We start from the raw sequence: 26,196 nt of genomic DNA, 5'->3' as shown, positions 1-26,196 counted from the left end.
GTTCCCCAGCCTGGGGTGCTGTTTTGGACATGGTGGGGCATTTAGAAGGTAGACCCTGGCTAGCAGAAGCAGATCTCCAGGGTAAAAACCTTGGAGATTATATCTGCTTTCGGTTTTATCTCTGCTTTCTCTTCGGCTCCACGGGAAAACTTGCTGTTGAAAGTTCCCACTGCCGTGGAGAAGCTAGTTCTACCACTAAGCCTTCTCCACCATGATGGATGGAGATTCTCAGGAACCATGCCCCAAAGTAAATCTTTACCCTCTGTGTTGATTCAGGTCTTTTGGTCACAGTGTTAAGAAAAACTACTAATATAAGAAGGGCGAGGGCCTAGGCGATGGTTCCATTGGTAAAGTGATTGAAGTATAGGTCTGAGAGTTACCCGAATTTGCCTTTGCAAACCTGATGTAAAATCTGGTGCCGAGGTCCATAGCCCAGCGCTGTGGAGATGGGGCTAGGAAGTTCCCTGCAGCAGGTAGGTCAGCCAGTCCAACGGAACTGGTGAGCTCCAGTGTCAGCCAGAGCAGAGCCCCTGTCCCAAAAAGTGAGGTGGAAAGAATCAAGAGAATTGACTTTCTTTGTTGGGAAAGGGAGCGCCTGAGAGGTGCACTATCCACACCTCCTCGGCTGCAGGAAGGCAGGAAAATGACTGCTGAGCATAGAATCGGGCTAGGGAATCTGATACAGTCTAAGTCTTAGTAAAAAGAGGAGGGACGGAGGGAAGAAGGATAGGAGAGAAAAGGAGATGATAGATGTGTAGATAGGTTAGGTAGATAGATAGATACACAGACAGACAGACAGATAGATAGATGATAGATAGATGGATATTTTACCTAGTTTTAGAAATGATGAATGCAGGAAAATAGCCCACAATTTATTTACAATATAGAAGAATCAATTAAGTATCTGTAACTTGACCAGGTAGAAACTGTGACCAAAGCAATTTGTCATCATTCATGCTTTGCAGAACATAATAAGAGCACTACCTGGATAAGAGAGGGAAAAAAGACCAAGTTATGAAACAAACAAATGAACACGTCAGAACAAGAGCAAAAGGATGCTGAGGCCCAAGGCTGAAAGCAATACCTTTATATAACTGATTCCAATATTCTATCACTGCAACTGTAGAAACAGAAGAGACATTACTGAAAGACTAATTATAACGCCAAGTATGAAATCCCCAAATGTAAGAAGTGATGGAAACAAAGATTGTGTTTGTTTGTTATTTTATTTTTGTGGCATAATATGTCCTGAACAGAGGGGAGGAGGTTATTTATAATTTTTCTTTATTCAACTTAACTTGGATACTAAGATTTATAGTTTTCATTGAAAAAATACCTTGAATTCTGTCCATATTCTACTAGTTTTATATATATATATATATATCATATCCATATAGTAATTATATATTATATATTTAACTGTTTTTTTCTCAAATAAGAATTACTTTGAATTCCTACAGTAATAATTTGGGCCAATAAAAGATACAAAGAGATTATAATCATTAGAATAATTAACAGGAGGATGGAAAAGGTTCATTAATAAAATGATTCCTGCCATTAAATAGAGGCAACAAAGGACATATTCAAGCATAAGAAAATTTCTTGAGGTTAAGGAAACCCCCACAGCATAGAATAGCAACAAATTATGTGAAATGTTTGTGAAAATGTTCAGAGTCTTAAAGATAAAAGAATTATTTAACCACTCATTCCAAAAATTTTTTAAAAAGGCAACTTAAAAAGTAGAGAGAAAGGTCCATACTTCACCAGAGTGATATTGATGGCAGAAAATGCCAGAGCAATGTCTACAGAAACCAGAGCAGGACAGAACCTGATTCAAGAACAGCAGAGCCCACAAGGATCAGTTGAGTGCAAATGGAACAGAAAACACTACTCGCTTGAAAATACTTTTCTTCATCATCTCAGAAATTAATTAATAGCTTAGGTTTAACTAAAACTCACGAATCGAGTCTCCATGCTGAAAGGGATGGTGGCCATTGAAGGCCACCTCATCTGTTTGCTGACAAAACTTAAAAAGGCCACACACAGTAGCTCTTTTGTCTTTCCAGACAGTATAAGGGCCACAGAATGCTTGATTGCAGGGCTCTCCCATCGTGCGTGTTGATGTTGTCTGGTGTTTCACTTTTATATTCTCAACCCGTTCTTTCAGGAGTCGGGGAGATGGATCAGTTGGGACAGTGGTAGGCACTGGGGTGTGTGATTGTAAGCCAGTACTAGGGAGCAAGGGACAGAGGGAGCCCCAAAGCTCACTGGGCAGCCAACCTAACCAAACTGCCCATTTCAGGCTCAGTGAGGCATCCTGGCTCAAAAAACATTGTGGAGAGCCTCCACGCGTCTCAGTGCCTGCCCCATCTCACACAGTTATCCATAAGTACTCCTTTCTTGTCCTTTGCAGTCGCTATTTAGAGATTTTGACAAAACATGTTTTTTAGTTTTTCTGGGCTCATCGCTGCTCATTGGTGTCTTGGTAAAGTGACCGTGCTCCCTCCTGGACTAAGTCTAGCCTTTGGCGGTTACTCCAGAGAGGGAGAACAGGTCCCATTTGGCTCTGCTTGGAAAGTCTGTATTTTCCCTTCATTTTGGAAAATTAATCTAAAGGAGCCCAAAGAACTCCACTGATGGTTGTGGTATTGTAGTACTCTTCTTCTTCTTCTTCTTCTTCTTCTTCTTCTTCTTCTTCTTCTTCTTCTTCTTCTTCTTCTTCTTCTTCTTCTTCAATATTAGTTACAGTTTATTAACTTTGTATCCCACTCCCTCATTCCCTCCCAGTCCTACCCTCCCTCCCTCATCTCCTCCCTGCCCCTTAGAAAGACTAATGGGATGGGCTTTGGATGTAGGAGAAAGCAAGCAACAGGACAGGAGCCTGCCACAGAGGGCCTCTGAAAGACTCTACCTATCAGCATATCAAAGCAGATACTAAGACTCATAACCAAACCTTTGGCAAAGTGCAGGGAGTCATAAGAAAGAAGGGGGAGTTAGTATGACCTGGAGAGGACAGGAGCTCCACAAGGACCAAATATATCTGGGAACAGGGGTCTTTTCTGAGACTGATACTCCAACCAAGGACCATGTATGATTATAATCTAGAACCCCTGCTCAGATGTGGCCCATGGTAGCTCAGTATCCAAGTTGGGTGTCCTAGTAAGGGGAACAGGGACTATTTCTGACATGAACTCAATGGAGGGCTCTTTGACCTCCTTCACCTCCGAGGGAGGAGCAGCCCTGCTAGGCCACAGAGGAGGACTTTGTAGCCAGTCTTGAAGATACCTGATAAACCAGGGTCAGATAAAAGGGAAGGAGGTCCTCCCCTATCAGTGGACTGTCATACTCTTAAGACAGAATTTTTCTGCCTGGTGCAGTGTCACATGCCTGATAACTGTAATCGGGAAGCAGAGGTCTTTGTGAGTTCCAGGCCAGCCTGGTCTACAAAGTGAGTCCAAGATAGCCAAGGCTACACAGAGAAAACAAACAAACAAACAAACAAACAACAAACAAAACAAACAAACAAACAAACAAACAAAAATAAAAAGAATAGCGTGGGCTCTCTAGGAAGTTGTTCACTAGCAATTAAGTGGTTTTCCTCTTTGGTGGCTTTAAAGCCCTTTCAAAATAGTTCCTTCCGTACACAGAAAATTTTCCCTCTCCTACTCTCCTTTTTTCCTTTTCCCCTCCCCTCCACTCCTCCTTCCTCTCTCGTCCCCCACCATCCCATTTCCATTTCTTTTTCCTCTCCTTAGTTTTTTTCTTTTTCCTTTTTCCCAAATTAAGAAATTTTTAATTTAATTGGAATCTTAGCATAGGAATTAATTTGGAACAAACTGATATCTTTAGAACGTTTAGTATTTAAGTTCAGTTAATACTACTTGTAATCATTTGCAAATGTCTTCCTATTTATGTTTAATGTATCAAATTACCTTGAATAATTTTTGCAGAATGTTTCTATTTTGAATAAATTATTTCCTTTTTGATTTCATTATTTCAGCATTACAGAAATCAGATTTTTATACTTTTTGCTGTTTGGATAGGAAGGAATCTCATAGTATATCTATTTAAAAAATGTTGAACAGTATTCCCAAAAATAAAAAGAAATTTGCATCTTTTATATTTTACCAGAAAAAGTTGTATTTTATTAGACATTATTGGATGATCAAATAGTACATTTTATTTTCAAATAGTCAAGGAAAGAAAAGTAGTACCTAAATATGATTAAGAAGAAAAAAATACCCATTCCATTTGTCTTTCTAAGTGAGGATTGATCATCTTATCCCCCCCCCAAGATACCTGATAAAACAGGGTCAGATGAAAGGGGAGAAGGTCTTCCCCAACCAGTGGACTTGGAAAGGGGCAGGGGGGAGATGAGGGAGGGAGGGTAGGATTGAGAGGGAATGAGGGAGCAGGATATAGTTGGGATACAGAGTTAAAATGTAATTAATAATAAAAATAAAATATAAAAATAAAAAATAGGGTCTTAAAAAAGAAAAAATAATGTATTTAATTTTTTGACTAAAGGTTAGATTTGGATATAAAAATTTCTAGCAATAATGGTTGAATCAACTTTTTGTTTGTTTGTTTTTCTGTTTTGTTATTGAGACAGGGTTTCTCTGTGTAGCCTTGGCTGTCCTGGACTTGCTTTGTAGACCAGGCTGGCCTCGAAGTCACAGAGATCTGCCTGTCTCTGCCTGCCAGAGTGCTGGGATTATGGATGTGTGCCACCATACCAGGTTGTTGAATCAAGTTTAAATGGGAAAATAATTGCATAGGATGCCTAGATGCCTTCCAATTAGAGTGTGAATGATTATCTATCATCTACCTATGTATCTAGCTATTTATCTATGTTCCCATCCATCCATCCATCCATCCATCCATCCATCTACCTACCTATCATTTATCTGATACTTTCAGACACTGAGAAATTCCCAAGCAGAGGCAGTAGAAATCATGCTTGAGATGTTATTGAACACACCCACTTCCAGATAAGAGTAAATTCATACTCAAAATTTATCATATCATATCAAGATTAATCTGACAATAATAGAAAGTAAACAATCAATCTGTATTTTAGAAATACATGGAATAGCATAAGTAGCTGCTTGATTTTGTAAAATCAAAACATGTCAGATCAATTTACTTTTTTGCTAGTTCACAATGATAAGAAGAATTTGAAAAGCACAATCTTTCTTAATTTTATCAAAAGCTTTTGTTCTCTTGTGTATGATGTATCATCTTGAATCTGGGGAAAAAATGATGTGGTATAGAGTTCCCAATGGCTAGTCATTAAGCAGTTTCAGCTGGACACTGATATCAACAGGCACAGGATTGTCAAAGCAGTCCTCTGAAATCAATAATTTGATATAAAGTCTAAAGAAAAGATTTGCAAAATTTGTTCTACCACTAAAAAAGTCTTGTCGATATTACTAATGCACCTCCTTGTTGCTGTCTGGGGCTAAATAATTTTCAAATAAGTCTGATATATTTGATGAGATGCTTATAAAACATTAATACTGGTGGAGAGAACTAGAAGATGTGAGGAACACTTTGCAACCAGCATCAGGTGATGGAAAGACTAAATCGATAGAAATTTCAAAAACGTTTTCAGCTGTTTTGTGGGACAGAAGTTGAATTGAGCTATAACTATTTGTAAAAAGATAGAGAGAAAAGGGAATCAGGAAGGGAGGAAGGAAGAAAGGAGAGAGGGAAGGCAAACATGCAATGTCATACAAGGTGGAAAAGTGTCAATGTTCTCCCCAGTTCTGACCATGCTTTGATTAACATTAAGTCTACATCTCACAGGCCTCATCTGGCCCATGTCCTAAGTTTAGATAGTCATGATTTCTACGTTTTAGTTCAGTGCTCAACTACCCATCTCTGGGCTAAACCCGACTTTTACATTTTCAGATTATCAAAAATACAAATTTCATGACATAAGATTCACCCTCAGTGGCTACAAAAAAATTCTTATGGCAACAGCACTCAGCCGGCCCATTCTGATGTGTTCTCGTTTGTGGCTGTGTTAGCATCTTGGAACCACAGCATTCAGTAGACGGGGCTGAGGCCGTATTGTGTATGAGGTCTAAAACGATCGCTCTTTGGCCCTTTGTGGAAAAAAGCAATCTCCTGAACCTTGACCTGTTTGATTGCAGCCACTTGCACAGTGCATTCAATGTGCCTCCCACATCTAGAAGTTTTCCTTGTTGTAGTGGAATTGGACACCCCTAGGGTCTGCTGAGGAGTACAGACGACACATCTTCTGAAGTGTCTTTGACATGGCTTTGGGTCCACAGAAGAACACGCCAATGCTGCTGCTGCAGGATGGATAAGAAGAGAGCGTTACCTGGGCAAGGCCAGCAGGAAGCCATGATGGCCCTAGGCAATTAGGAAGCAGAGGTGGAGGCGAGGCTACTTTTTCTTTCTTTTCTTATCTGCTCACTTTGTTGTTGTGGTTAACAGTTCTTCCTGCTTCCAGCACATTGCTCCAGCCATGCTGTCCTGAACCACAGGAGCCAGGGACCCAAGAGGACAGAGGCTAGAGAGGGGCACTGTGGTAACAGCACAGGGGGGTTGTGATACAGGGCGTTTTTGGTCTGGTGAACTTGATCAACATTTTCTTGGACCTGTGGATAAACTATCAATTCCGTGAGAGCAGGATCAGAGCTTTTGACTCATCATCCTCATCCCACTCCTGGGATAGTGTGTGGCTTAAGTAGACAGAGACCACGCCTTTGCTGAGGAAGTGAATTAATGGTCATGTTGATTATGGCCTGCAGGGTCTTGGGCAGGGCTGGAGGTCTTGCAAATATAATAAGAAGATAACAACTACATTGTGTGTTTAAATGAAAGCAAAATAAGACAGTATATCCAAAAAGTTTTTAAAAGGGTCAGCTATGACTAATATCTTGTTCAACCTTGCCATTTTTATAGATAATAAGATGCATATTAAAGTAATAACAATTTGGTTTATTTCTCCTACTAGAATTTAATTTGCAAAGGAGGCTTAAATGAAGATCTGGTAAGGGACAAGGCATTGCTGAAAATGCAGCCTTCCAAACAGTGTGACCTCTGACCCTCACACTTCAGAAACTAGTGTGGAAGACACAGCTTTGCATCACATCACAGGGGTGCTCCAGCCCCTGTGACTCTCCTCCTGTGTAAACTCTGGTTCTTCATCTCGCCCTGTGAAGTAGGACAGGTCAGTCCCTGTTGGAAAGTACACAGGCCATAGCTTTCCTCCCTGTCTTCTATATTACTGTGCCCTGTGTTTTTTTTTTCTTTCTTTTACTAATCTCCAGCATAAGATAAAGCAGTTACTCTAGTCTAGATCAAACATACCCATGTTACCTTGTATAAAATCATCAGGCAGCTTGTTAAAATGCAGATTCTTTGGCTGGAATCCATGAAGAGTGTGTTTGGTATGATGCCAGGTAATATTGAGGCAGATGGCCCTATGAGCCATACTGCCTCAGAGAAATTCTTCAGATCCAGGGCCAGCCCGTTCTACTGCCTTTCTTCCTCCCCCGACTTTGTTAGTAAGTGGTTGGATATAGCCTTGCTCCTCGTCGCTCATACAGTGGATTGTTCTTTGCCATAGATCAGAGCCCTATTTTAACAACGTGTTCTAGGACCGTGGTGGCCACGGTAGAAGGTGAGGGTTTAATCACATTTTAAACTACCTTCAAAAGAATTCACCAAATGGCTTCTTTTACAAATGAGAATATATTTAAAATGTCTAAGTGTCACTTTCAAAGACATCCTTCTCATGACTTAATTCGTAAAAGTATTTTTTTTAAATGTCTTCTACTGGATAATTTGACTTGAGGCAATTTTCAGGTGTTTATGGAACTAGAGGGTGAATATCTAAGGAGGCCGATGATTGGCTGCTGTGAGCTTTGGGCGTATAATTATCTTTTCATAGCTCAACGGTTTCATGGATAGAATCAGGAGCATTAGAGAGCTGTCCTCTCAGGTTCTACTCTGTGCTCCCAGCTTCCTCTGAGGATGAAAAGAGGCATGGTAGGCCCTGCCCTGGCCCTGTACATGGTGAGCTCTGTAGCTGTCAGCTCTCGGATATCAGTATCGTGAAGTCCTGTGCTCCACAGAGCTGAATAGAAGCTGGGAAGTGGGGTGTGAACAGAGAGGCTGCTAGAGAATTACGGTCATTGGTCTTTTGAGCGCTGAACAGAAACATCTGAGTAAAAGAGGTCAGACAAGGCCCTTCTGATGAGGAGTCACAGCTTTGCTTTGGGTATGATGCCCAGAGGTATCCTTGTATTCAGTTTCAAAGGCAATTTTATGGTGGTGATATTTTCCCCATCAGCATGAATGTCACCAAAGAGGTTGCCACTGGCTTATCCCCAACACGTTGGGACTGCCCTTTCATTTGTAGCCACAATCACTGTTTGAGAAGCTGATGGTGGTCTTTGATGTCTTTAAGACCCAATTTCAAAGCATTCTGATTGCGGGCTGCTGGGTGTGCCACTGGCATTTCCTGTGGCTCGCCGCTCTCCTGCTTCTTTGAAGTTGTGGCTGCTGCACTGGGAAGGTGAGTGCAAACTGTCCTGGGCTCAGGGTCTACAGCGGTCATGGCTGTGTAGTCACCAGAAAGCCCCACAGAGGCCATTCATTATCTACCCTCAGCTGTGACTACCATCAGCAGTCAGCCCTTTACAATCTCTCTTCTCATCAATGTCCCCAGGTAAGGCATTCTGTTGCTCACCTAGCTTTTACCAGCCTTGGCATTTATGGTGCCAAGCATAGGGTTTCCTGGTCATGAATGCATCCCATAAACTATGGAGCAGGGAGAATCTGCACAAAATGGTTAAGGCACAGATGTGGCAGTTTTTTTTTTTTCTTTTATGAGGCAATGGACAAGTACAGCAGAGCCCTAATGGGATTGCTAAAGAAAAAAATTCTTCTATAAAAATTTAATTATCCACAATTGCTTAGAGTTAAAAAAGAAGATTCTGTGCAAAAGAAGTATAAAAACACGAGCCACCGTTTATCCCCCAGTTTACAGCCTGCAAGCTGCAGAGCTTGCTCACGCACGTGGAGCTGGATCAAGGATAGCGTTAACGGCATTGACCAGCCTGAGTGGCTGACTTTGATGAGAAAGAGGCAGATTTCACAGAGGCTGAAGAAAAATGGCTAACATCCACAGAATCCTTCTGAGCTCCGATAAACAGGAAGGAAGGTTCTTAGCCTCTCTACCCACTCCTGTATTTGTTAAATAACCACTATGCTCGTCTCTGTGGGATTTATGCCCCCCCCTCAAAACAGTTGAGCAACGCCATGCATGAAAGGCGTTCAAAATATCACGCACCAGGAGATTTGAGCCCAGCAGATAGATGGGCGTGTGGGTGTGCCTGGGAGTAATCTCAGCACTTGCCCAGATTCGCCGATTCCGCTGGCACGAGCCCTTTCCTCTTTAAAGTGTATGTTTGTTTTTATGTGTTGGCTTTTATGCTTGGTAAGTTATAACCCTGTTGGGGCAGACCCTAAACCCTGTTAAAAAAATCAAATTACTTTATACCCTGAGTGTGTTCTGCAAATAAAATCGATAAACAGAAGCTTCCTGCGGATTTATGGAGGCTTAGGATGAAGGCACCGAGGCTACAGACTCGGTTTCAGGCAGTGGACGCACAAGTTCTGGTTAAGCTTTCCCAGTGAATGTTTTTCATTAGAAATGCCTCCAAATGATTTATCACACAATTACACTCTATACAACACCATCTTTTTCATAACTCGAGGATAAGTTTGCTGGCCAGCTCCCTCCCTTTGTAACCCACGTCCCAGTCCATGCCCAGCAGCCAGCTGCACTGACTTGCTCAGAGTTTATGGTGGTCAGTCTTGACTGTCAATTCGATTTAGAATCTCCTAGGAGGAGGTCTGAGGGCATTTCCAGAGAAAATTGACTGAGGAGGAGGGAAGACTCACCACGTGGGCTGGGTCTCAGACTGAACACAAAGGAGGAAGCTGGCTGAGCAGAGGCCTTCATCCTTGCCCTCTGCTTCCTGGCCATGGATGCCTTCTGAGCAACCACCTCCCCTTCCTGCTGCCAGGGTGAGCTGCATTGGTGTACCACAAACCCAGATAAACCCTTTCTCTCTGAGTTGCTTCTTGTCAGGTATTTGGTCCTGGCAATAAGACAAGTGACTAAGGCAGTTTTCCTTGCTGAGTTACTCATTTAGGGCTGCAGATGAAACTAATGAAACCTAGGAGTGCCTTTTCTTTGCCCCATTTTACAGCAACTGTGTCTTGACAGATAAGAGTGCGTGCTTAGGATCCTCATCTTTGTTTCCTCTACCTATTAGTCCCTTTTTGTGTTCATGCTGACCAGTAGATACAAAGCTGTTGCCCTTAGTGGGGTAGGGGTGGGAAGGAGGAGGAGGAAGTGAGGATGAGGAAAAGGAAGAAGAGGACTGGGATGAGGAGGAAAATAGTTCATTCTTACTATTGGATCCCAGGAAATGTGGGGCAATTTTTCTCCATCCTATCTTTTCCTTTGCTCTTGTTCCACTAAGAGATGTAAAGATATAAATAACCAAAAAATTTCCATAACTAACTGTTAGTTTGCTGGAATAATGTCATCAAAGTAAGTTTAAAGAGTAATAAATCTACCCACTATTTACCTATGTCCTTAGTTCCCCCGAAACAAACAATTTTAGCAAATTTCACTGAATTTTTAGTTGGCTATAACCAGTGAGATGGATGCCCTCTGGTGGAAAAAGTACCATTTAGATATGGGGACAGTATCTCCACCATCCATTATGGTACCTTTACTTTTCTTATAAAGCTATAATTTATCATGTGGTGCATTTACATTTAAATCTATTTCTTTGAGTGTTCTGAGCATTTTAGTCATATAATGAATGTTTAGGATACCGTTAGATAAAGGACCTTGTATGCTGTAATCAGAATGCTAATTCCCTAAAAATATCACTTAACAACATTTTTGCACACATGCATGTACAAATGAGAATGGAAGGATGTGCGCACAAGCAAATGTGAGTCCAGATGGACACATTTACTCAATTTAGTAAAACAGGTATTTTTCCCATTTCTGAAAACAACGGAAGTCTAAAATACATTCATATCATATGGGTTAGGACCCCCCACTTGTATAGTAAGCTAACACATTCTTTATGTCTGGGTTGGGTGCCTCCTTCCTAACAAATGGTGACATTCTTCCTTGTTTTTTCCCCCTTCATTATTAAAGAATCACTCCTATTGAAGTTTTGAAAACTGGGCAAATCTTGAAAGTTTTTATGGTAATTAATTACATAAAGTTCACACCTACAAGGCATGGTGAAGATATTAGCAGGTAAGTCAAAAGCAGCAAACTATAAATATTTTCTGAAGTGTAAGATCAAAGACTGAAGCCCTATGGAGAAACCTCTTAGTCAATTAACTAACAACAGCTGAGCCACAGATCCACCAGGGTGAGTAGATGTACAATGTGTTTGTCAAAAAATAGCTAGATATGACAAAGCTATATTTATTTTCACTCTGCCTGTCTTCTTGAAAATGATGTTCTGATTTCTGAACACTTGTCTAAAGGTTGGCAGCACATTGAGAGTGCTTAAGAGAATGAAACACAGCTTCCATTTCTGTACAAGACACATTTCTATAGTTTAAGAAGTCCTAGGTGTTAATGCATTCATTAATTAGCCTACTGTACTTTAATGGGGGGGGGCAACTTGCACTGTATGCTTGGATTACTTTTCTGCACTTGTATAATTGAAGCATTGGCAATTGTCACATGCGTGAGAGTTTGGGCACAGCAAGAAATGACCTCTTTAAGTATATACTTATTTGCTATTTGTTGATTGTTTTTTAGAACTAGACTCATGTTTTTGTAAATCAGCTGGTATAATTACCAAAATTAATTACAGATAAAAACAGCAGAATATTCTTTCCTGTTTTCTGCTCCTAGTCTTTGATCTATTTAAAAATTGTCTTTCCTGTTCCTCATTTGTATTCATTTTGATGCCATCAATTTGTTTCTCTATTACTGTTATTTTTGCAATTTTCTGGTTCCTTTAGAACTTGCTCAATCCGCTTTGATCTGCTTCCCTTCGAGCTTTATTTTTGGTACTGTTTTTCATGTTCTATAAAATTTTTTTTTGCACTCCTCTCCCTTCAGTTCTTTTGATTCAACTCTTTCTTAGGACAGGAACGAACTCTAGCTTTGAGTGAGCAGGTAAATGTGATTACAGGAGTTAGTGCGAAGAATGTCTAGCTTTGTGCTGATAAATAGCAATGGTTGAGAGCCTACTTCAAAGGCCCTTGAGAACAAAGGATCTTTTCTGAGGCCACTAACAAATCCAGCAATTCTTCCTGACCTGTCTTTGCCAAAAGATACCAGCTAATAGCAGGACAAGCCTGTCCTGTGAGAGTAGCCAAGTGGGCTTGGGAACAAACATCTCCGTGACATAATAAGGGGAGAACATACTGTTTATCTCTCTAATAACCATCTTGAAGAAAATTAATGTTACTCTGTCCTTTGTGCAGAGCAGTGATTGGATTGTGTGTCTCATTTCTATCTGGACAAAGGCCAGCATATTGCAATACTTCTCAATATTAGATTTTCTTGTTTAAAAATTAGATTTTATTGGCATTCTCCTTCTGTGATTTCTTCATTAAAAGCTTCATTAAGCATAAATCTCCTTTTACTCAGAAGAAAAACAAAAAAATTATTTTAAGGAGGTCATTTAAAAAGTCTTCTAGAAGGGAGATGCTAAGTTTGGTGCTGGAGATTTTCTGTGTTTCATGGACCTGGCATTCCAGAGATGAAATAATGATTGATTTTGCATGGATTTATCTAATATTAATTTCATTGATGCTTGAAGCGATTTAATAAACCACTGTGTTTCATAGTCTCAAGCTTTTTACAAATCTGATATTTTTTTTTTCAGGTAGGAAATAGTGCTTGGTAGTGCTTAGTTCTGGACTTAACCCTCGGTGTCTCTTCTCCCCTGGAAGACATGAAGTCATGCACCGGAGAATGGGAGTTTGCACAGTTGCCATGTTGAGAAGCACAGCTAGCCATTGTGTGCACATGTGTGCTCTGAAGGTGGGTTTCCGGTGTGGGGCGAACATGTTCCTGACAACAATGACAGAGAAAATGAAAGTGATACAGTTTCTCCAGTTTATATAAGACTGTCCTCGACTTCCCAGTCTCTACAACCACGGAACAGGCTCACTTCTTGGTGCTACAAAACAGCATTTTTCTTTACATGGATTGTACAAGGCAGGTTTTGCCTTTGATTTCTTGATATTATGTGTTTCTGGCTCACATCCTCTAAGTAAGGAGAGGGTAATTAAATTGAAAGGCCTTCTCCATTGGGCTGCACACTTTATATTGTAACAGAGAAATTCAACGCAGTATCAGTTCAGGAAAATCACACTAATGGCTGGGGCGATCCATATGAGTTTAAAGATGTATGTTTCAAAAGACTGTGATTTGAGGACGGGCTAGGGAGATAGCCCCTAGAAAAATGCTTACCTTGAAACCACAAATACCCAAGTTTGCTGCTCAGAGTCCATATAACAAAATCCAGGCATGGTGCTGTGCACTTACTATCCCCATTGCTAGGGAAGGCAGGTGAAGTTTTGAGGCCCATTGGCCAGCCAGCCTAACCCACTTGGAAAATGGGATTCTAGGCTAGGGAGGAGTGACTTTGTCCAAAAACCTAGGGGTGTGTGGTGCCCACGGAATGAGACTCACGGTGGTCCCCCGGTCTCCACACAGATGTACACAAGTTGTTTCTTCCTCTCCTCTCTCATACTCACAGAGCCAGGAGGTGGGTAGTTAATTTTGTGATCAATGAAAACTAAAGGTATAAATTTCCCCAAATTTTTCTCTAAGAGGAAAAAAAATAGGGGGAAAAAAAACCCCACCTAGGTTTTACATATGCCCACATAGCCATGATAATTCCTACATATGTTTTGTAAGGGTATTGCACATGAAATTATTCTATTTGTTCTGGACAAGAACCAGGTAAGTGTAAGGTGAGAGGCTCAGAGAGGCTGAGGAATTGGAGACTGGGCACCCGTTGTCGAGTAGGTGCTGTGAGGACCCGCGTGCTGAGACTCTTGAGCCTTGCGCAGGGTGGAGGGGAATGGAGTGGTGGGGGGCGTTGGAATGTAGTCTCATATCTGGGACAAAGACTGACCTAGTTGTGAGGATAACTGTCTTAGTGACATTCACGTCACCAACTGTGTGTGTTAACTTAAGAAAACAACCCCGAGTATGAATCTATCACCTACACTTTACATTTACACTAAAAATAAAGCTGAAATAAGCTACCTTGTCCAACCCAGGTCACACAGATAGCCCGTTCTAGAACCAGGAGTCACGGGTCGTACTCCAAGCTCACGGCCCCAAGGTAAGGCCCTCCATGCAATATAGTGTATTATATGTTAGAATAATAGTAGTATCAATTGAATTGATGAAAACAGTAGCAGTGGCAGCAGTGAAAATTTGCTGTTTCAGGTGCTTCATTCATTGTTGCAGAGGCCTGGGAAGCAAGCACTATTATTTATGGTTTTTAGAGGAGGAAGAGACTGAATCAGCATAGGGTAGTTAGTTGCCTAGGGTATACCACTGGGAATGGCAGAGCCAGGATAGACGCTTAAACAGCCCAGCTCCAGATCTGGGTCCTTTAGTACCATGCCAAATCCCTGCTTTGTCTAAGACCATTTTTTCTTTGCTTTTCTGCGAGACGTGCTAGACATGCTGTAGAGCTGGCTAGAATTGAATTCTCTAGTTGGGTAATTAGAGACTAACTGTGCTCAAAAGATTTTTTTGAAGGCATATGCTGTTTAAGAAATACCAACTTTAAATTGAGGTTAAGTGTGAAGATTTTCCACATAATCGATAATTGTCTGAGTCTGTCAGCCAGTTAAACAGAGGTTTGTGGTTCCTGAAATGTAAGACAGTCATGGCTACATTTTCTGAGGTAGATTTTTTTTTTTTTTATCTTGGGCCAAGATTCTCAGTTCTGACTGCAGATTAACTTTTCTGCCTAGTGACAGCTTGTCTGGACTTGAGGGAAGATCCTGGCGGGCAGAGGAGAGAGAGCTTGCTTTGCTCACCTGGGGTGATTGTAGGCAATCTGCTTGAATTCATCATTCCAGTTGGGTCTCCCATAGAAGGTCTTCTGCTTTAGACCTGTAACCACATCCAGGCTTTCACCCCAGTGGAGGGCAATATGAATAGCCTAAATTAAAAATTGTAGTATCAGACAACATTAAAGAACAGCCATAAGAACTATCTATAAATAAAACATGAACTTGTTATCATCATTTGTGTGTTTAAAATGTTTTATTAGCAGATGCCTTCAATGTTGAGCTTTAGGGCAAATATCGTGTTTCGTCTGTATTTGTATTTATTCTTGTTGGGACAAAATGCTTCCCTGTACATAGTAGATATGCAAAGACATAGGCTGGAAAGGATGGTTTTCTTTGGAAGCAGGAGAGCAACACAGTAAATATGGTTAAGAGAAAACACTGAACAAGTTAGTTTTCTTTCTGCCAAACTTCTCAAAAATCAATCTCCCCTTGCTGTTCCCCATTCATTTAATATTAAATCCAGGGGATTTGAGAAGGGCATTTGCAGACTAAGGTGCCATGAAATACCCAGGAGGAAGTTGGGTCTTACAATCAGATCTGCCTACTGAGTTGACATGGTTTGATGGACAGTAATTCCAGATACCAAAGCTTTTCAGAGGCTCAAGAGAATCTGTGTCTAACTTTCTCATGTCCTCTCGTACACTTTAAATCATCTCAATGCTCTAAAAAACCTACAACTCCTAGGAAGAGAGTTGTCCTGTACTGTTTAATAATGTAAAGAAATAAGATGAGAGTGTGTTTTCAGCACAGATATATTTTTTTCAAAAATTTCAGTCCTCAGTTGGTTGAATATACGTATGTGGAACTCAAAGATATGGAGAGCCAACTGCATTATGTCAGAATTCAAGTGATGAGGGATACACTTGAAGGTGGTGATGTGATGCTGGGGACAGAGGACAGAAGGGGGCCTGGTTGGAGCTCTGTAAGTAACCAGCTTCTCATGCGGTCTTTGTGTAATTAGAGGCCGGTAAATAAGAGCCTGGGCACAATAATCCTTATAACTGTGTACTCTACTGCTACCATCGGCTCCAGCTGTTGTGAATTCCAGAGGCTACCTTGTTCTTTCTGCCTCAAGTATGAGTATTCTGCACCTGTATCTGAGAACCATCACCAGCTCTGGAACTCACATACCATTTTCCCTTTCACTTTCTAACTCCTGCTAGTTGTGACAGCTTGAATAACCACCCTGCTTCCTTCTTTGAAAACAGCTTCCTTTTTTGAATGTGACTCTCCTGAATGGTTGGTTCCTCTCCTAATCTAAGAAAGCAGCCAGTGCTGAGGTTCACATCCAAGTCCTGGTGGTGGCTCTAACTGACCATCGGACAAGGGCAGACTGGCTCTTGAAATGTCAGGCCACAGATACTGCTGTTCAGCAAGTGTGGCCTTAGGTAACAGCATTCGTGTGGCAAAAAGAGTTTGGGAACATGACTCCATGCAGAGTGAGGATGAGGAAACAGAAGAAGGTCTGGATTGATGTGTCAGAGAGTGGAACCACAAGGAGCAAAAGACTTGAAAGCCTGAACACACACAGCAGGATGCATAAAGATACATTTGCCAACAGCTCTGGGGCCACAGGGAAACAGTGAGGCTTGCCTAGACATAGGTCAGGTTAAGGAGGCCCTTAAAGTGCTCGTTATGACATTCCAGTACTATCTGCTGGGGGCGGGAGGAGTCTGTCCCTACTTATGTCTGTGGGAACGCCCCAGTCTCTGGTGTTCAAACATTTGGAATTATATCTGCTCCATATTTCTCAGCCCACTGTTCAATTAATCTCAAACTCTTTTGAGTTGCCCTTCAGAATACCTCTCCATCTGTCCCTTCTGTTCTTGTCAATTTGCCACTTTGAGGTTGTTGGATTCCGTTTAAGAACTGGCTATTTCTAAAACAGCCTCTCCATGCGTGAGTTAACTGACAGAACGCACTGATTATTTCTTTCCCTTAAATGTTGAGATTAATGATTTCCCACTTGAAATCTGGAAGTGTAAAGGATTTCTGACACTCCATGGGAGAACTTGGGAAGCTGTCAACTTTACTTTCATTTAGGGAAATAAGTGTATTTGAGATCTAGTCTTGAAAGGGGCAATATAGGGTAGGGCAGAGTTGTGCTATCCCCAAAACCCACTTATGAGTTCCGTCTGGAGAATCTGAGTCTCATAAATCCCAAGGGACAGGGATGGGCTAAGTGGACACTTGGGACCAGTTAGCCTCAGGAGTGGAGGAGCAAGCAAGGGGCTTGGAAGCAAAAGACAAAAGCCATGTCCTTCTGGGCTTCACCAAATGGATCACCAGTCAAAAGTTCCATTTGGGTAGGAAAAATGTTTGTTTGGAAAACATAATGAATTCATTAAGATCTATCAAGCTCAATTCCCAAGAAGTCTACAATTCAAATCATCCCAGAGGGTTAAATGTTTAAGGAGGACTGGAATTAGGACCATGAAAATTCTAACATTTCTTTAAATTTCTAGCAAACTCTAACTTATTTACAGAAGCACAGAGACAAGTTACAATGATGTTCAGAGAGAGAAAGCTAAAGAGAGAGAGCGAGAGAGAGAGAGAGCACATTCATACATAGAAACAATCACTTATAATCATTTAAATTTGGTGAATGGTATGAAGCTCCTTGGCCTAAACACATTTTCCCTAGAAGTACATATCAGTGATACCATCTATATATATCATCTGCAGAAGTGGTGTTTGAAACGTGGGTGTCACACCCTGGTGTAAGTGTAGTAGCTTTGTTGACTCCAGTGTTTGTGGGGACACATTGGGTTCTCATGCCCCAGTCACCATTTCCGCACCGACTGTGATCATTTTTGTCAGTACTGAAACCCTACCCTCAGTGAGATGCATCATTTGTGTAGAACTCAGTCTTTACACCTCATTACTGCAATGACTTGCGGAACACGTACCCAAGCAGAAGGCTATCTCAGGTTCAGATGAGAAGAGGGCCCTTCTTTTCCCAGAACCCCTTTGGAGAAAGAGCTCTCTATGCAAATCATGCGCTCACAGTAATTTTCTGGCTCACATGCTTTTCACTGTGCAAGGCTGGAGAGAAACAACGGGGCATCCTTCCTGTTTCACTCTGAGCAGCACAGAATCAGAACCAATTAGGAATTCAGCAGATGATACAGCCAATTAGTGACAGTCGCCGATGCCACTCTTAAAATGACAAATTCAGACTTTAAGATTCCTAATATCTGGGTTGCCGTTTACATTACCCAACAGCTAGAGGTCTTTCTACTGCTCTGTCTTAACTATTGTCTCCAGCCTGGCTTGATTCCCTTCCTCTTCCCCACCTAGGAACTTGACAATTCTCCGGCGCTGCCTGATAAGCCTGCTGCTTGTATAGAGAGGGGTTTCTTTCTCTTTTTCCAAAAGGGTTTCTTGTACGAACGGAGGTAGTAACCGCGGCCTCGGGTTTACTGATACCTGGTTTTCATCCCAGCCAGTGAGAAATATGTGGTAACTCAGCAAGTGAGCTTTCCCTTGCTCACTCATCCGCGTTTCCAGTGACAGTAACAGATCTGCAAACCACTCAAACGCCCCGGCGTCCCGGCAGATCCAGTAGAAGTACATCTGTCAGGGGAGAAGACAGGAGGACATCTCTGCTCTGCTTTCCACCATGTGCTGATAATCACAGGCTACTTTATGTCCATTAAATTATGCGAGCCCAAATGGGTACTTCTGCTAAATCACACACTTTTCTCTACCAGTGAACAACCATCACACGGTGATTTCGCTCGGGGGGGGGGGGGGGGGGTCCCATTATGTTCGGCAAGGCCCGGAGTGAATTCAAGGAGTCCGGGTTTCCGTGGGCTGTGCCAAGCTCTTTGGATGAGGATCAACTTTCTACACTTCTGGCCGGGCTTCTTCTGAACAAGATTAATAATCATAACTCGCTGTGCCTTTCATTGCTCCCCAAAGGGGATAAGCCGCCAGGCTGGCCTCCTTCCTCTTTACTTATGACCTAAGCTTGAGATTTTAACTCTCTTCTCCAGAACACCGCCTCCCCCCCCCCCCCCCCCCCCCCCCGCAAAGGCTTGGGCATTAACCCACTTCACCAGCCACAACCTCTAGAGAATGGAGATTATGGTAATTACAGAATGACGTCTCAGAAGACAGAAATTTCTTCTCAGTGGGACACACCAGTGTCCTCGAAGGCTCGTGGGTGGAGGCTGTGCCTATGTGTCAACCGATGCGGTGAAATTTTGCAGTGAGATGGTTTCTGCGAAGGGGTGTTGTTTTTGTTTTTATTTATTTATTTAAAAAATACTCTCTCCGTGTTGAGCAAATGGCAGGTGACAAGAGACAGTTTGAGTTTGCTAGAAGAGTTAGCTTTGTGCTTTGAGTTTCAGACAGTTGTACCTAGCTTGAAGAGACCACAGGGGACAAACCTGTTAATTCTATGGATTTTACCCCTCACATTTCTACTCTGTGGGGCTGAACAGTGTCTGTGGGCTTGGTGTCTGCTCCAGCTGCTGTTTGGGTGTTAGCACCTGAAACATGCCCTCCAAGTGCCAGTGTTTGCCCCCCCCCCCTGGTCAAGCACTTTACAAGCTCACCATCATACAATCAGATTTATAAATGAGATTTAATTAGTATCACAAGGAAAAGAAAAACACAGAATGTATTTCAAGGCTGAGTATCTTGTCGATTCTTCTCAGGTTTATACAGGAATCTGGAATGTTAGCAGTTAGGAAGACCAGGAGGGGAGAATGGATGACTTCCTCAGAATCAGAGGTGGCATATTTGCTGGATAGCTCCTGCTCAGATGAAAACTCAAACTATTAATCCAAGGAGAAATCCCTTAAACCAGTGGTTCTCAGCCTTTGGGTCTCAATCCCTTTTTTGGTAGGTGGAATATCAGATATTTTGTATATCAGATATTTGCATTATGATTCATAATAGTAACAAAATTACAGCTATAAAATAGTAACAAAATAATGTTATGGTTGGGAGTCACCACAACATGAGGAACTGTATTAAAGGGTCACAGCATTAGGAGGGCTGAGAAGATCCACTGCCTTAGACATTAAGTACAATTACCATCCCTAAATGACTTTTCCTGCCTGCCTTCCTGTCTGTCATTCCTCCTAGGAGTGTGCAGTCCATAGTCCCTCCTGGTAGCTTCAACAGGGCCTAGAGCTTCTTCTGTTGAATATCTCAAGAGTCCTCATGAACGGAAGGTCGTGCATATCTTTGCTCACTGGCTCACAGATGTTCACACAATGCTTACTATGGGTAGAGACCAGTTAGACAGATAGTCATATATAAATGTAGCACATTTATACAATGGAGTTATTCCTCAGTTATTATTAAAAAATGATGTCATGAAATTTGTAGGCAAATGGATGGAACTAGAAAATATCATCCTGAGTGATATTTCTCAAACCCAGAAAGGAAAATATGGCATGTATTTGCTTATATGTTCTTATTAGTTGTCTAGTCCATTATAACCAAGTTACAATCCATAAACCTAAAGAAGCTGGGCATAGAATAAGAGACTAGAGGGTTAAAAAAAGGTCTTGTTAAGAAAAGGAGATAGAATAGATAATTATGGATGGATAGGTGGGCTGGAAAGGGAGGATCAAGAGAGGAAGGAGATGGAGAGGAGATTGAGGGAGGGAATACAGGGAGACAGCTAAAATTAAGGGCCATTTGAAGAGCAGTATACAAATATAATACAATATAAACTTTCTAAAATATGTACATATATGAAGGTGATCTTAATGAAATCACCCAAATTTTAGGGGAGATAAAAGTCCCAACTGGCTACCTTGTCACCAAATGAAGCTTCCAGTACCAGTACTGGGTAAAATGGAATTGAATTCTTGGCTAAAGGGGTCTCTGGGGACTCTCCAAACAATCCAGGTTGTTGCCAAAACAGTAAGTTTTTCTCCATAATCTGACAGCAAGGCCCTATTGCTGAAAGCCACACCTACAAAACTCATTTAACATGGAAAAGTCAAGCTGGTGCCTACACAGAGTCTTCACCCCGAAGTTTCAGCATCTTTGATACAGGAAGGTACTTTACACAATACCAAAAGAGAAATATAAACAACCAAATCAGCCACAAACTATGATTTACAATGGTGTCCTGCCTGCAAGATATGCTAGGGCAATGGTGGCACAAAGCTTATGATGGTAACCAACCAATAACTAATGTGACTTAAGGACCACTCCACACGATGGAACCCATACCTAACACGGCTTGGGTGACCAGTAACCAGAGACTAGATAGTTCAGGGACCAAGTATTATTGGTCTTAAAACAAAAACAAAAATAGAAAAACATGGTGATAAAGTGACTCCTAGTGACATTCTGCTATGCTCAAATAGATCAGTACCTTGCTCAACCATCATCAGGGAAGCTTGTGAGAACAAGTACAAAATTCCACAGAGCACCCCCCAGAGAGACAGAGACAGAGAGAGACACAGAGATAAAGACAGAGACACCTTGGCACATTCAGCTCTAATTGGGATGTCTTCATCAAATCCCTCCCGTCAGAGCTCAGGGAACTCTACAGAAGAGGGGAGGCAGAAAGAGTGTAAGAGCTAGAGGGGACGGAGGACACGGTAAGGCAAGACCCTCTCACAGAGCCTAAAGCAGCATGCACAGAGCCTGCACTGGTCTGTCCCAGGTCTCCTGCGCATATACTATGGCTTCCAGTTTAGTGATTTTTATGGGACGCCTGAGTGTACTTGTGAGTGGGTCTCTCATTCTTGTGCCTTCTCTTAGGCTCGTTTCCTTACGTTGGTTTGTCTTGGTCAACTTTGATGCTATAGTTTTTGATTTATCTAATTATATATTTTAAGAATTCAGTTACCTTTATTTAAACATCTAAACTCATACTTAGTTTAAACATTTTTAAAATGTGGAGATATTTAATTCGTAACAATAATGGTCATTTATTTATATATTTAGTCACTTTATAGCCTGATCCTAGCCCCCTCCCAGGGTCACCCTCCTCTATTCCCCACTCTCCTTCTCAGAGAAGGGGAGGTCCCCAAGGGGTACCAACCCACCCTGGCACCTAAAGTTGCAGCAGGACTAAACACTCTCACTGGGACCAGACATGGCAGCACAGCTAAGGGAAAGGGATCCCAAGACAGGCAATGGAGTCAGAGACATCTCACACTCCTATTGTTAGGGGACCCACATGGTGACCACGCTGCACATCAGCTACATATGTGTAGGGGGTCTAGGTCCAGCCCATGCATGCTCTTTGGTGGTCCAGTGTCTATGAGTCCCCATAGGCCCAGGCTAGTTTACTCTGCAGGTCTTCTTGTGGTGTCTTTGATCCCTCCAGCTCTCTCAATCCTTCCTCCCACTCTTCCACAGAACTCCCGAGCTTGCCCTACCATTTTGCTGTGGGTCTCTGCATCTCTTTCCATAGTTGCTGGATGAAGCCTTTCAGAATGCGGTTATGCTAGGCTCCAGTCTGCAAGCATAGCAGAGGATCATTAACAGTGTCAGGGTTTGGCTCTCTCCCTTGGGGTGGGTCTCAGGTTTGGTCAGCCATTGCTTGGCCATTCCCTCAATCTCTGCTCCATCTTTATCCCTAAATACCTTGTAGGCAGGACAATTTTTGGATCGAAGGCTTTATGGGTGGGTTGGTGTCCCTTTCCCTCCATTGGAAGTCCGACCTGGCACAGGACATGGCAACTTCAGACTCTGTATCTTATTATATTCTATTGTTATCTCTTAGATGCCTGCTCTTTTCTAATGAGAGACAGAAAAGGAGTAGATCTAGATGGGACGGGAAGTAGAGAGGAACTGGGAGGAGTAGAGGGAGAGGAAACCACGGTCAGGATATATTATGTGAGAAAAGAATCTGTTTCCAATAAAAGCAAGCAAACAAACAAACAAACAAAACAAAACAAAAAAACCAAAACAGAGGAAAGAAAAATAAATCAGATCCAAGCAAACCCCTGCAATATAACTCTAAGGTCTGCAGCGCTATGTCCAAAATCTAGGACTCAGTCCTGATCTACACGTTCTAGATGGCTCGGGCCACCACCATTTCTCCACTTCTCCATCCTCAGGACACAGGGCTCAGCCTCAGATTCAGGCTCTACTTCATAGTTGCCATGACTCCTAATCATAGCATCTCCAGTATCCTGGGGTTTCCACTCCACTGCAATGAAGGCTTCACTCCTGACCGCTCTTTAGGGACTCTGACCCTTTCACACAGTGCAGGCTTTGGCCACTTTTCTCGGCTTCTCAATCTCACGTCTCTTATGCCGCCAAAGTCACTGCTGGGTGGGTGACACTTCCACATGGCTGTGTTCAGCCACCATCTTGAGCTGTAGCTGTGGACCACAGCTTCCGGGGGCGGACCCTGAGGAAGAGCTTCCCAGAAGATTTCATCACAATGACACTGATCTCTTATGAATTGTAGCTGATTCTTTAGCCCCAGATGGCCAGCATCCTCACTGTCCAGTGAAGTGTGGAAGGTTTCACCTCCGTGGAATCACACCTTTCTGACAACCGCAGCTGTTTCTTCAGTGCCAGCATGCCTGGAAATCACAATTCTTAGCCAAAATATATCACCGAATGGCCCACAGTCTAGTTATTAATTACATTTTTGCTATCTTCTGAAACCTCACAAGCAATGCCTCCACAATCCACATTTCCCTCAACACTATCTTCCAAGCTCCCGTAAGAGTTCATTAAGCTCTGAGCACTCAATGGCCTTTTAACCCCAGCGTTCCAACAGTAATTATTAAAACAACAACAATAAAAACTCTAGTTTCAGAGCCTGTTCCGACCTTTCTTACCTGAAAAAAATGCCCACAGCTTAGCTTTCTCCACACTCTAATCTTTTTTCCAATAGAAATTATTCCTGTCCTTGCTTTCTCATGGCATAGCAGTGTGCCCGCGTCCTTAGCGTTTGTGAGGCCTTTCATGCTTTTGCTTCCTTGTCATTGCCTTGTGAATTTTCCCCTCCATAATTGACTTATGGGGACACTGGCTTCTTTGGTGCAAGAGACAATGGAGGGAAAGTGCATTGGCCCCAGCAGAAGTGCTTCAGGCAGACAAAAGAAAGAGGAGACTTTGAACAGAAGAAAGAGGTATTTACCTTGACTCTCTTTCATGTGTCTAATGGTGGGGACACTTACTGTGAAGAGACATCAGAATTCCACCCCTGTATTTGGCCCAGGAGAAAGGACACGGTCAGTGGAAGAACAAATGTCCTAAACAATGGGCCGCGGCTCTGTGATCTGTGCCTTCCCCACCTTAGTCTCCAAAAATAAAACAAACCTAAAATCAGCTCCCTGCACAAAGCCTGGCTTTGAGAACTCCACAGTACATATCAGAGGTCTGAAATACCCAAGGTTAAAGATTTGATGAAGCAGAAAGTCTGTAAAATAAAGTTCTGAACTTCAGTTGCAACAAAAGCTACCCCACATTCTTGTAGAGACAGTATAGGCTCAGGTGGTTCCGGAATTCATTCTGGGATCATAAAGTTCTCTGTGCACGTGGCCTAGTACAGGTCTTTACTGTTCCATTCTTTGTGGGCACTAATGGCCAGACCCAACTCAGTTATGTCCATCTTGGAAGCCTGGGCCTGAGCTACATACATAATGGTGTTCTCTGTCTTGCCTCAACTCATTCCATGTTCCAAAGTGAATGCTCCTCGGTAAAGGTCTCTCAGTAGCACTTATATGCAATGGTCAGAATGACCTAGAGTCAGTAGGAGATGGAGCTTTGCAAAAAAAAAAAATTATGAACAATTTTAGAAAATAAAAGAGGAAAAACTGCTAATTTATATTTCTATTTGGCCTCCTGCATTCTCCAATCAGAGTGTAATGTTTTCAGGCTTTACCATCTCAGAAGCTCAGGCATCTGCTTGGTTACATATGTAACCTAGGCCCAAAATTAGTTTCCCAAGAATGAATAGGAAAAGTATTTATTTCTTTTATTTATAACCCACTGCAAAGAAGGCCAGTGGCTAGAGCGACACAGATGTAAAAAACAAGCAGAATGCTGCTATTAAATATAATAGGCCCCCAGCTTTTATGACCTGTCCTGGGATCCTGATTTCACCATGTAAACACTGTGGACTGGGACAGGCAGTGAGCTGAAGCCTCTTTCACCTTGTGGATAAAATTTCTATAAGCGTAGCACCACTCATGTGGTTTTTGTGGGAATAATGAATACGGCCTTCTGAAGCTTCTGCTCAGTGTCTGAGGAAATACTGTAAGTGCTATTTGCCAATATCAGTAGTCTCTTTATGGCATCTGGAGAAGTAAGCAGAATAGGTACAATGTGTTAATACCACAGAGCCAACAGGGCCCCTGGTCTTCCTGGGTCTTTCTCTTCACCATCTACTAAGGAGAAGAGGCAGAACCTTGATTTTAAGGACCAGCCTTAGAATTGAAACTTCAGTAATGAATCAGGCGACCTCGTTGTTCAAGAGGATACCTTCAGTAGGGAAAGAGCCTCAGCTCTGTGGGTACAAAGTCTCTCTGGAAGGACTCCTCGGGGGGCCTCGATCTTGCTACTTTGACCACTGCCTCTTCACAAGGAGCAGGGCAGTGGGGAGCAGTGTGATCAGCTTATATCCAGGCATCACATCCTGCCTCCACACTGTGTGTAAGACACAGAACAAAGAGAAGCTCCATGCCAGCTCTGAGACAGAGGCTCTGCATAGTAACATTTATGAAAAATAAGAACATTTATCTCCAGAAAGATAGAGACAGCAAATGCCACTTAGAACATGTACTATCACCCCAGTGAATAGCTGCTATTATTTCCCAGGTTCTATTTTGATGTTGCTATTTAGAAGTAATCCTGAATGAATAAAACAGTGTAGAAGAGACAAAAAAAAAAAAAAAAAAAAAAAAAAATAGAACAAGTTTCTTCTTTATAAGACTCTCCAATATGTAAAACATAGAGCTTTAAAGCAATAATGTTGTAAGATTATTTTGCTGTTATACTATTAATAAGACTGAGATCAGCCACTGTAAATCACTTTTCATGCGTATTAACTGTCTCAGAAGTTTATTACTGTGTTGCCATCTGACCCATGACTCGACATCTTTTCGA

At 42.1% G+C, this 26,196-nt stretch overlaps 1 protein-coding gene across 1 annotated transcript in view; it reads right to left on the bottom strand.

Annotated features, from left to right (window-relative positions):
* Nucleotides 1-5,230: 5,230 nt before the first annotated feature.
* The window catches only part of Nox3 (NADPH oxidase 3), a 54,749-nt gene continuing 33,783 nt past the window's right edge, over nt 5,231-26,196 (bottom strand). The window contains exons 11-13 of the mRNA XM_021649127.2: nt 18,574-18,720; nt 15,109-15,233; nt 5,231-6,320 (exon numbers count right to left, since the gene is read on the bottom strand). Of these exons, the coding sequence (XP_021504802.1) occupies nt 6,194-6,320; nt 15,109-15,233; nt 18,574-18,720 (399 nt within the window). The 3' untranslated portion in view covers nt 5,231-6,193. The remainder of the gene's footprint in view (nt 6,321-15,108; nt 15,234-18,573; nt 18,721-26,196) is intronic.

The sequence above is a fragment of the Meriones unguiculatus genome, chromosome 20 (genome assembly GCF_030254825.1).
Source record: "Meriones unguiculatus strain TT.TT164.6M chromosome 20, Bangor_MerUng_6.1, whole genome shotgun sequence".
NCBI classification, from domain to species: Eukaryota; Metazoa; Chordata; class Mammalia; order Rodentia; family Muridae; genus Meriones; species Meriones unguiculatus.
This window is presented reverse-complemented; position numbering and strand designations above follow the sequence as displayed.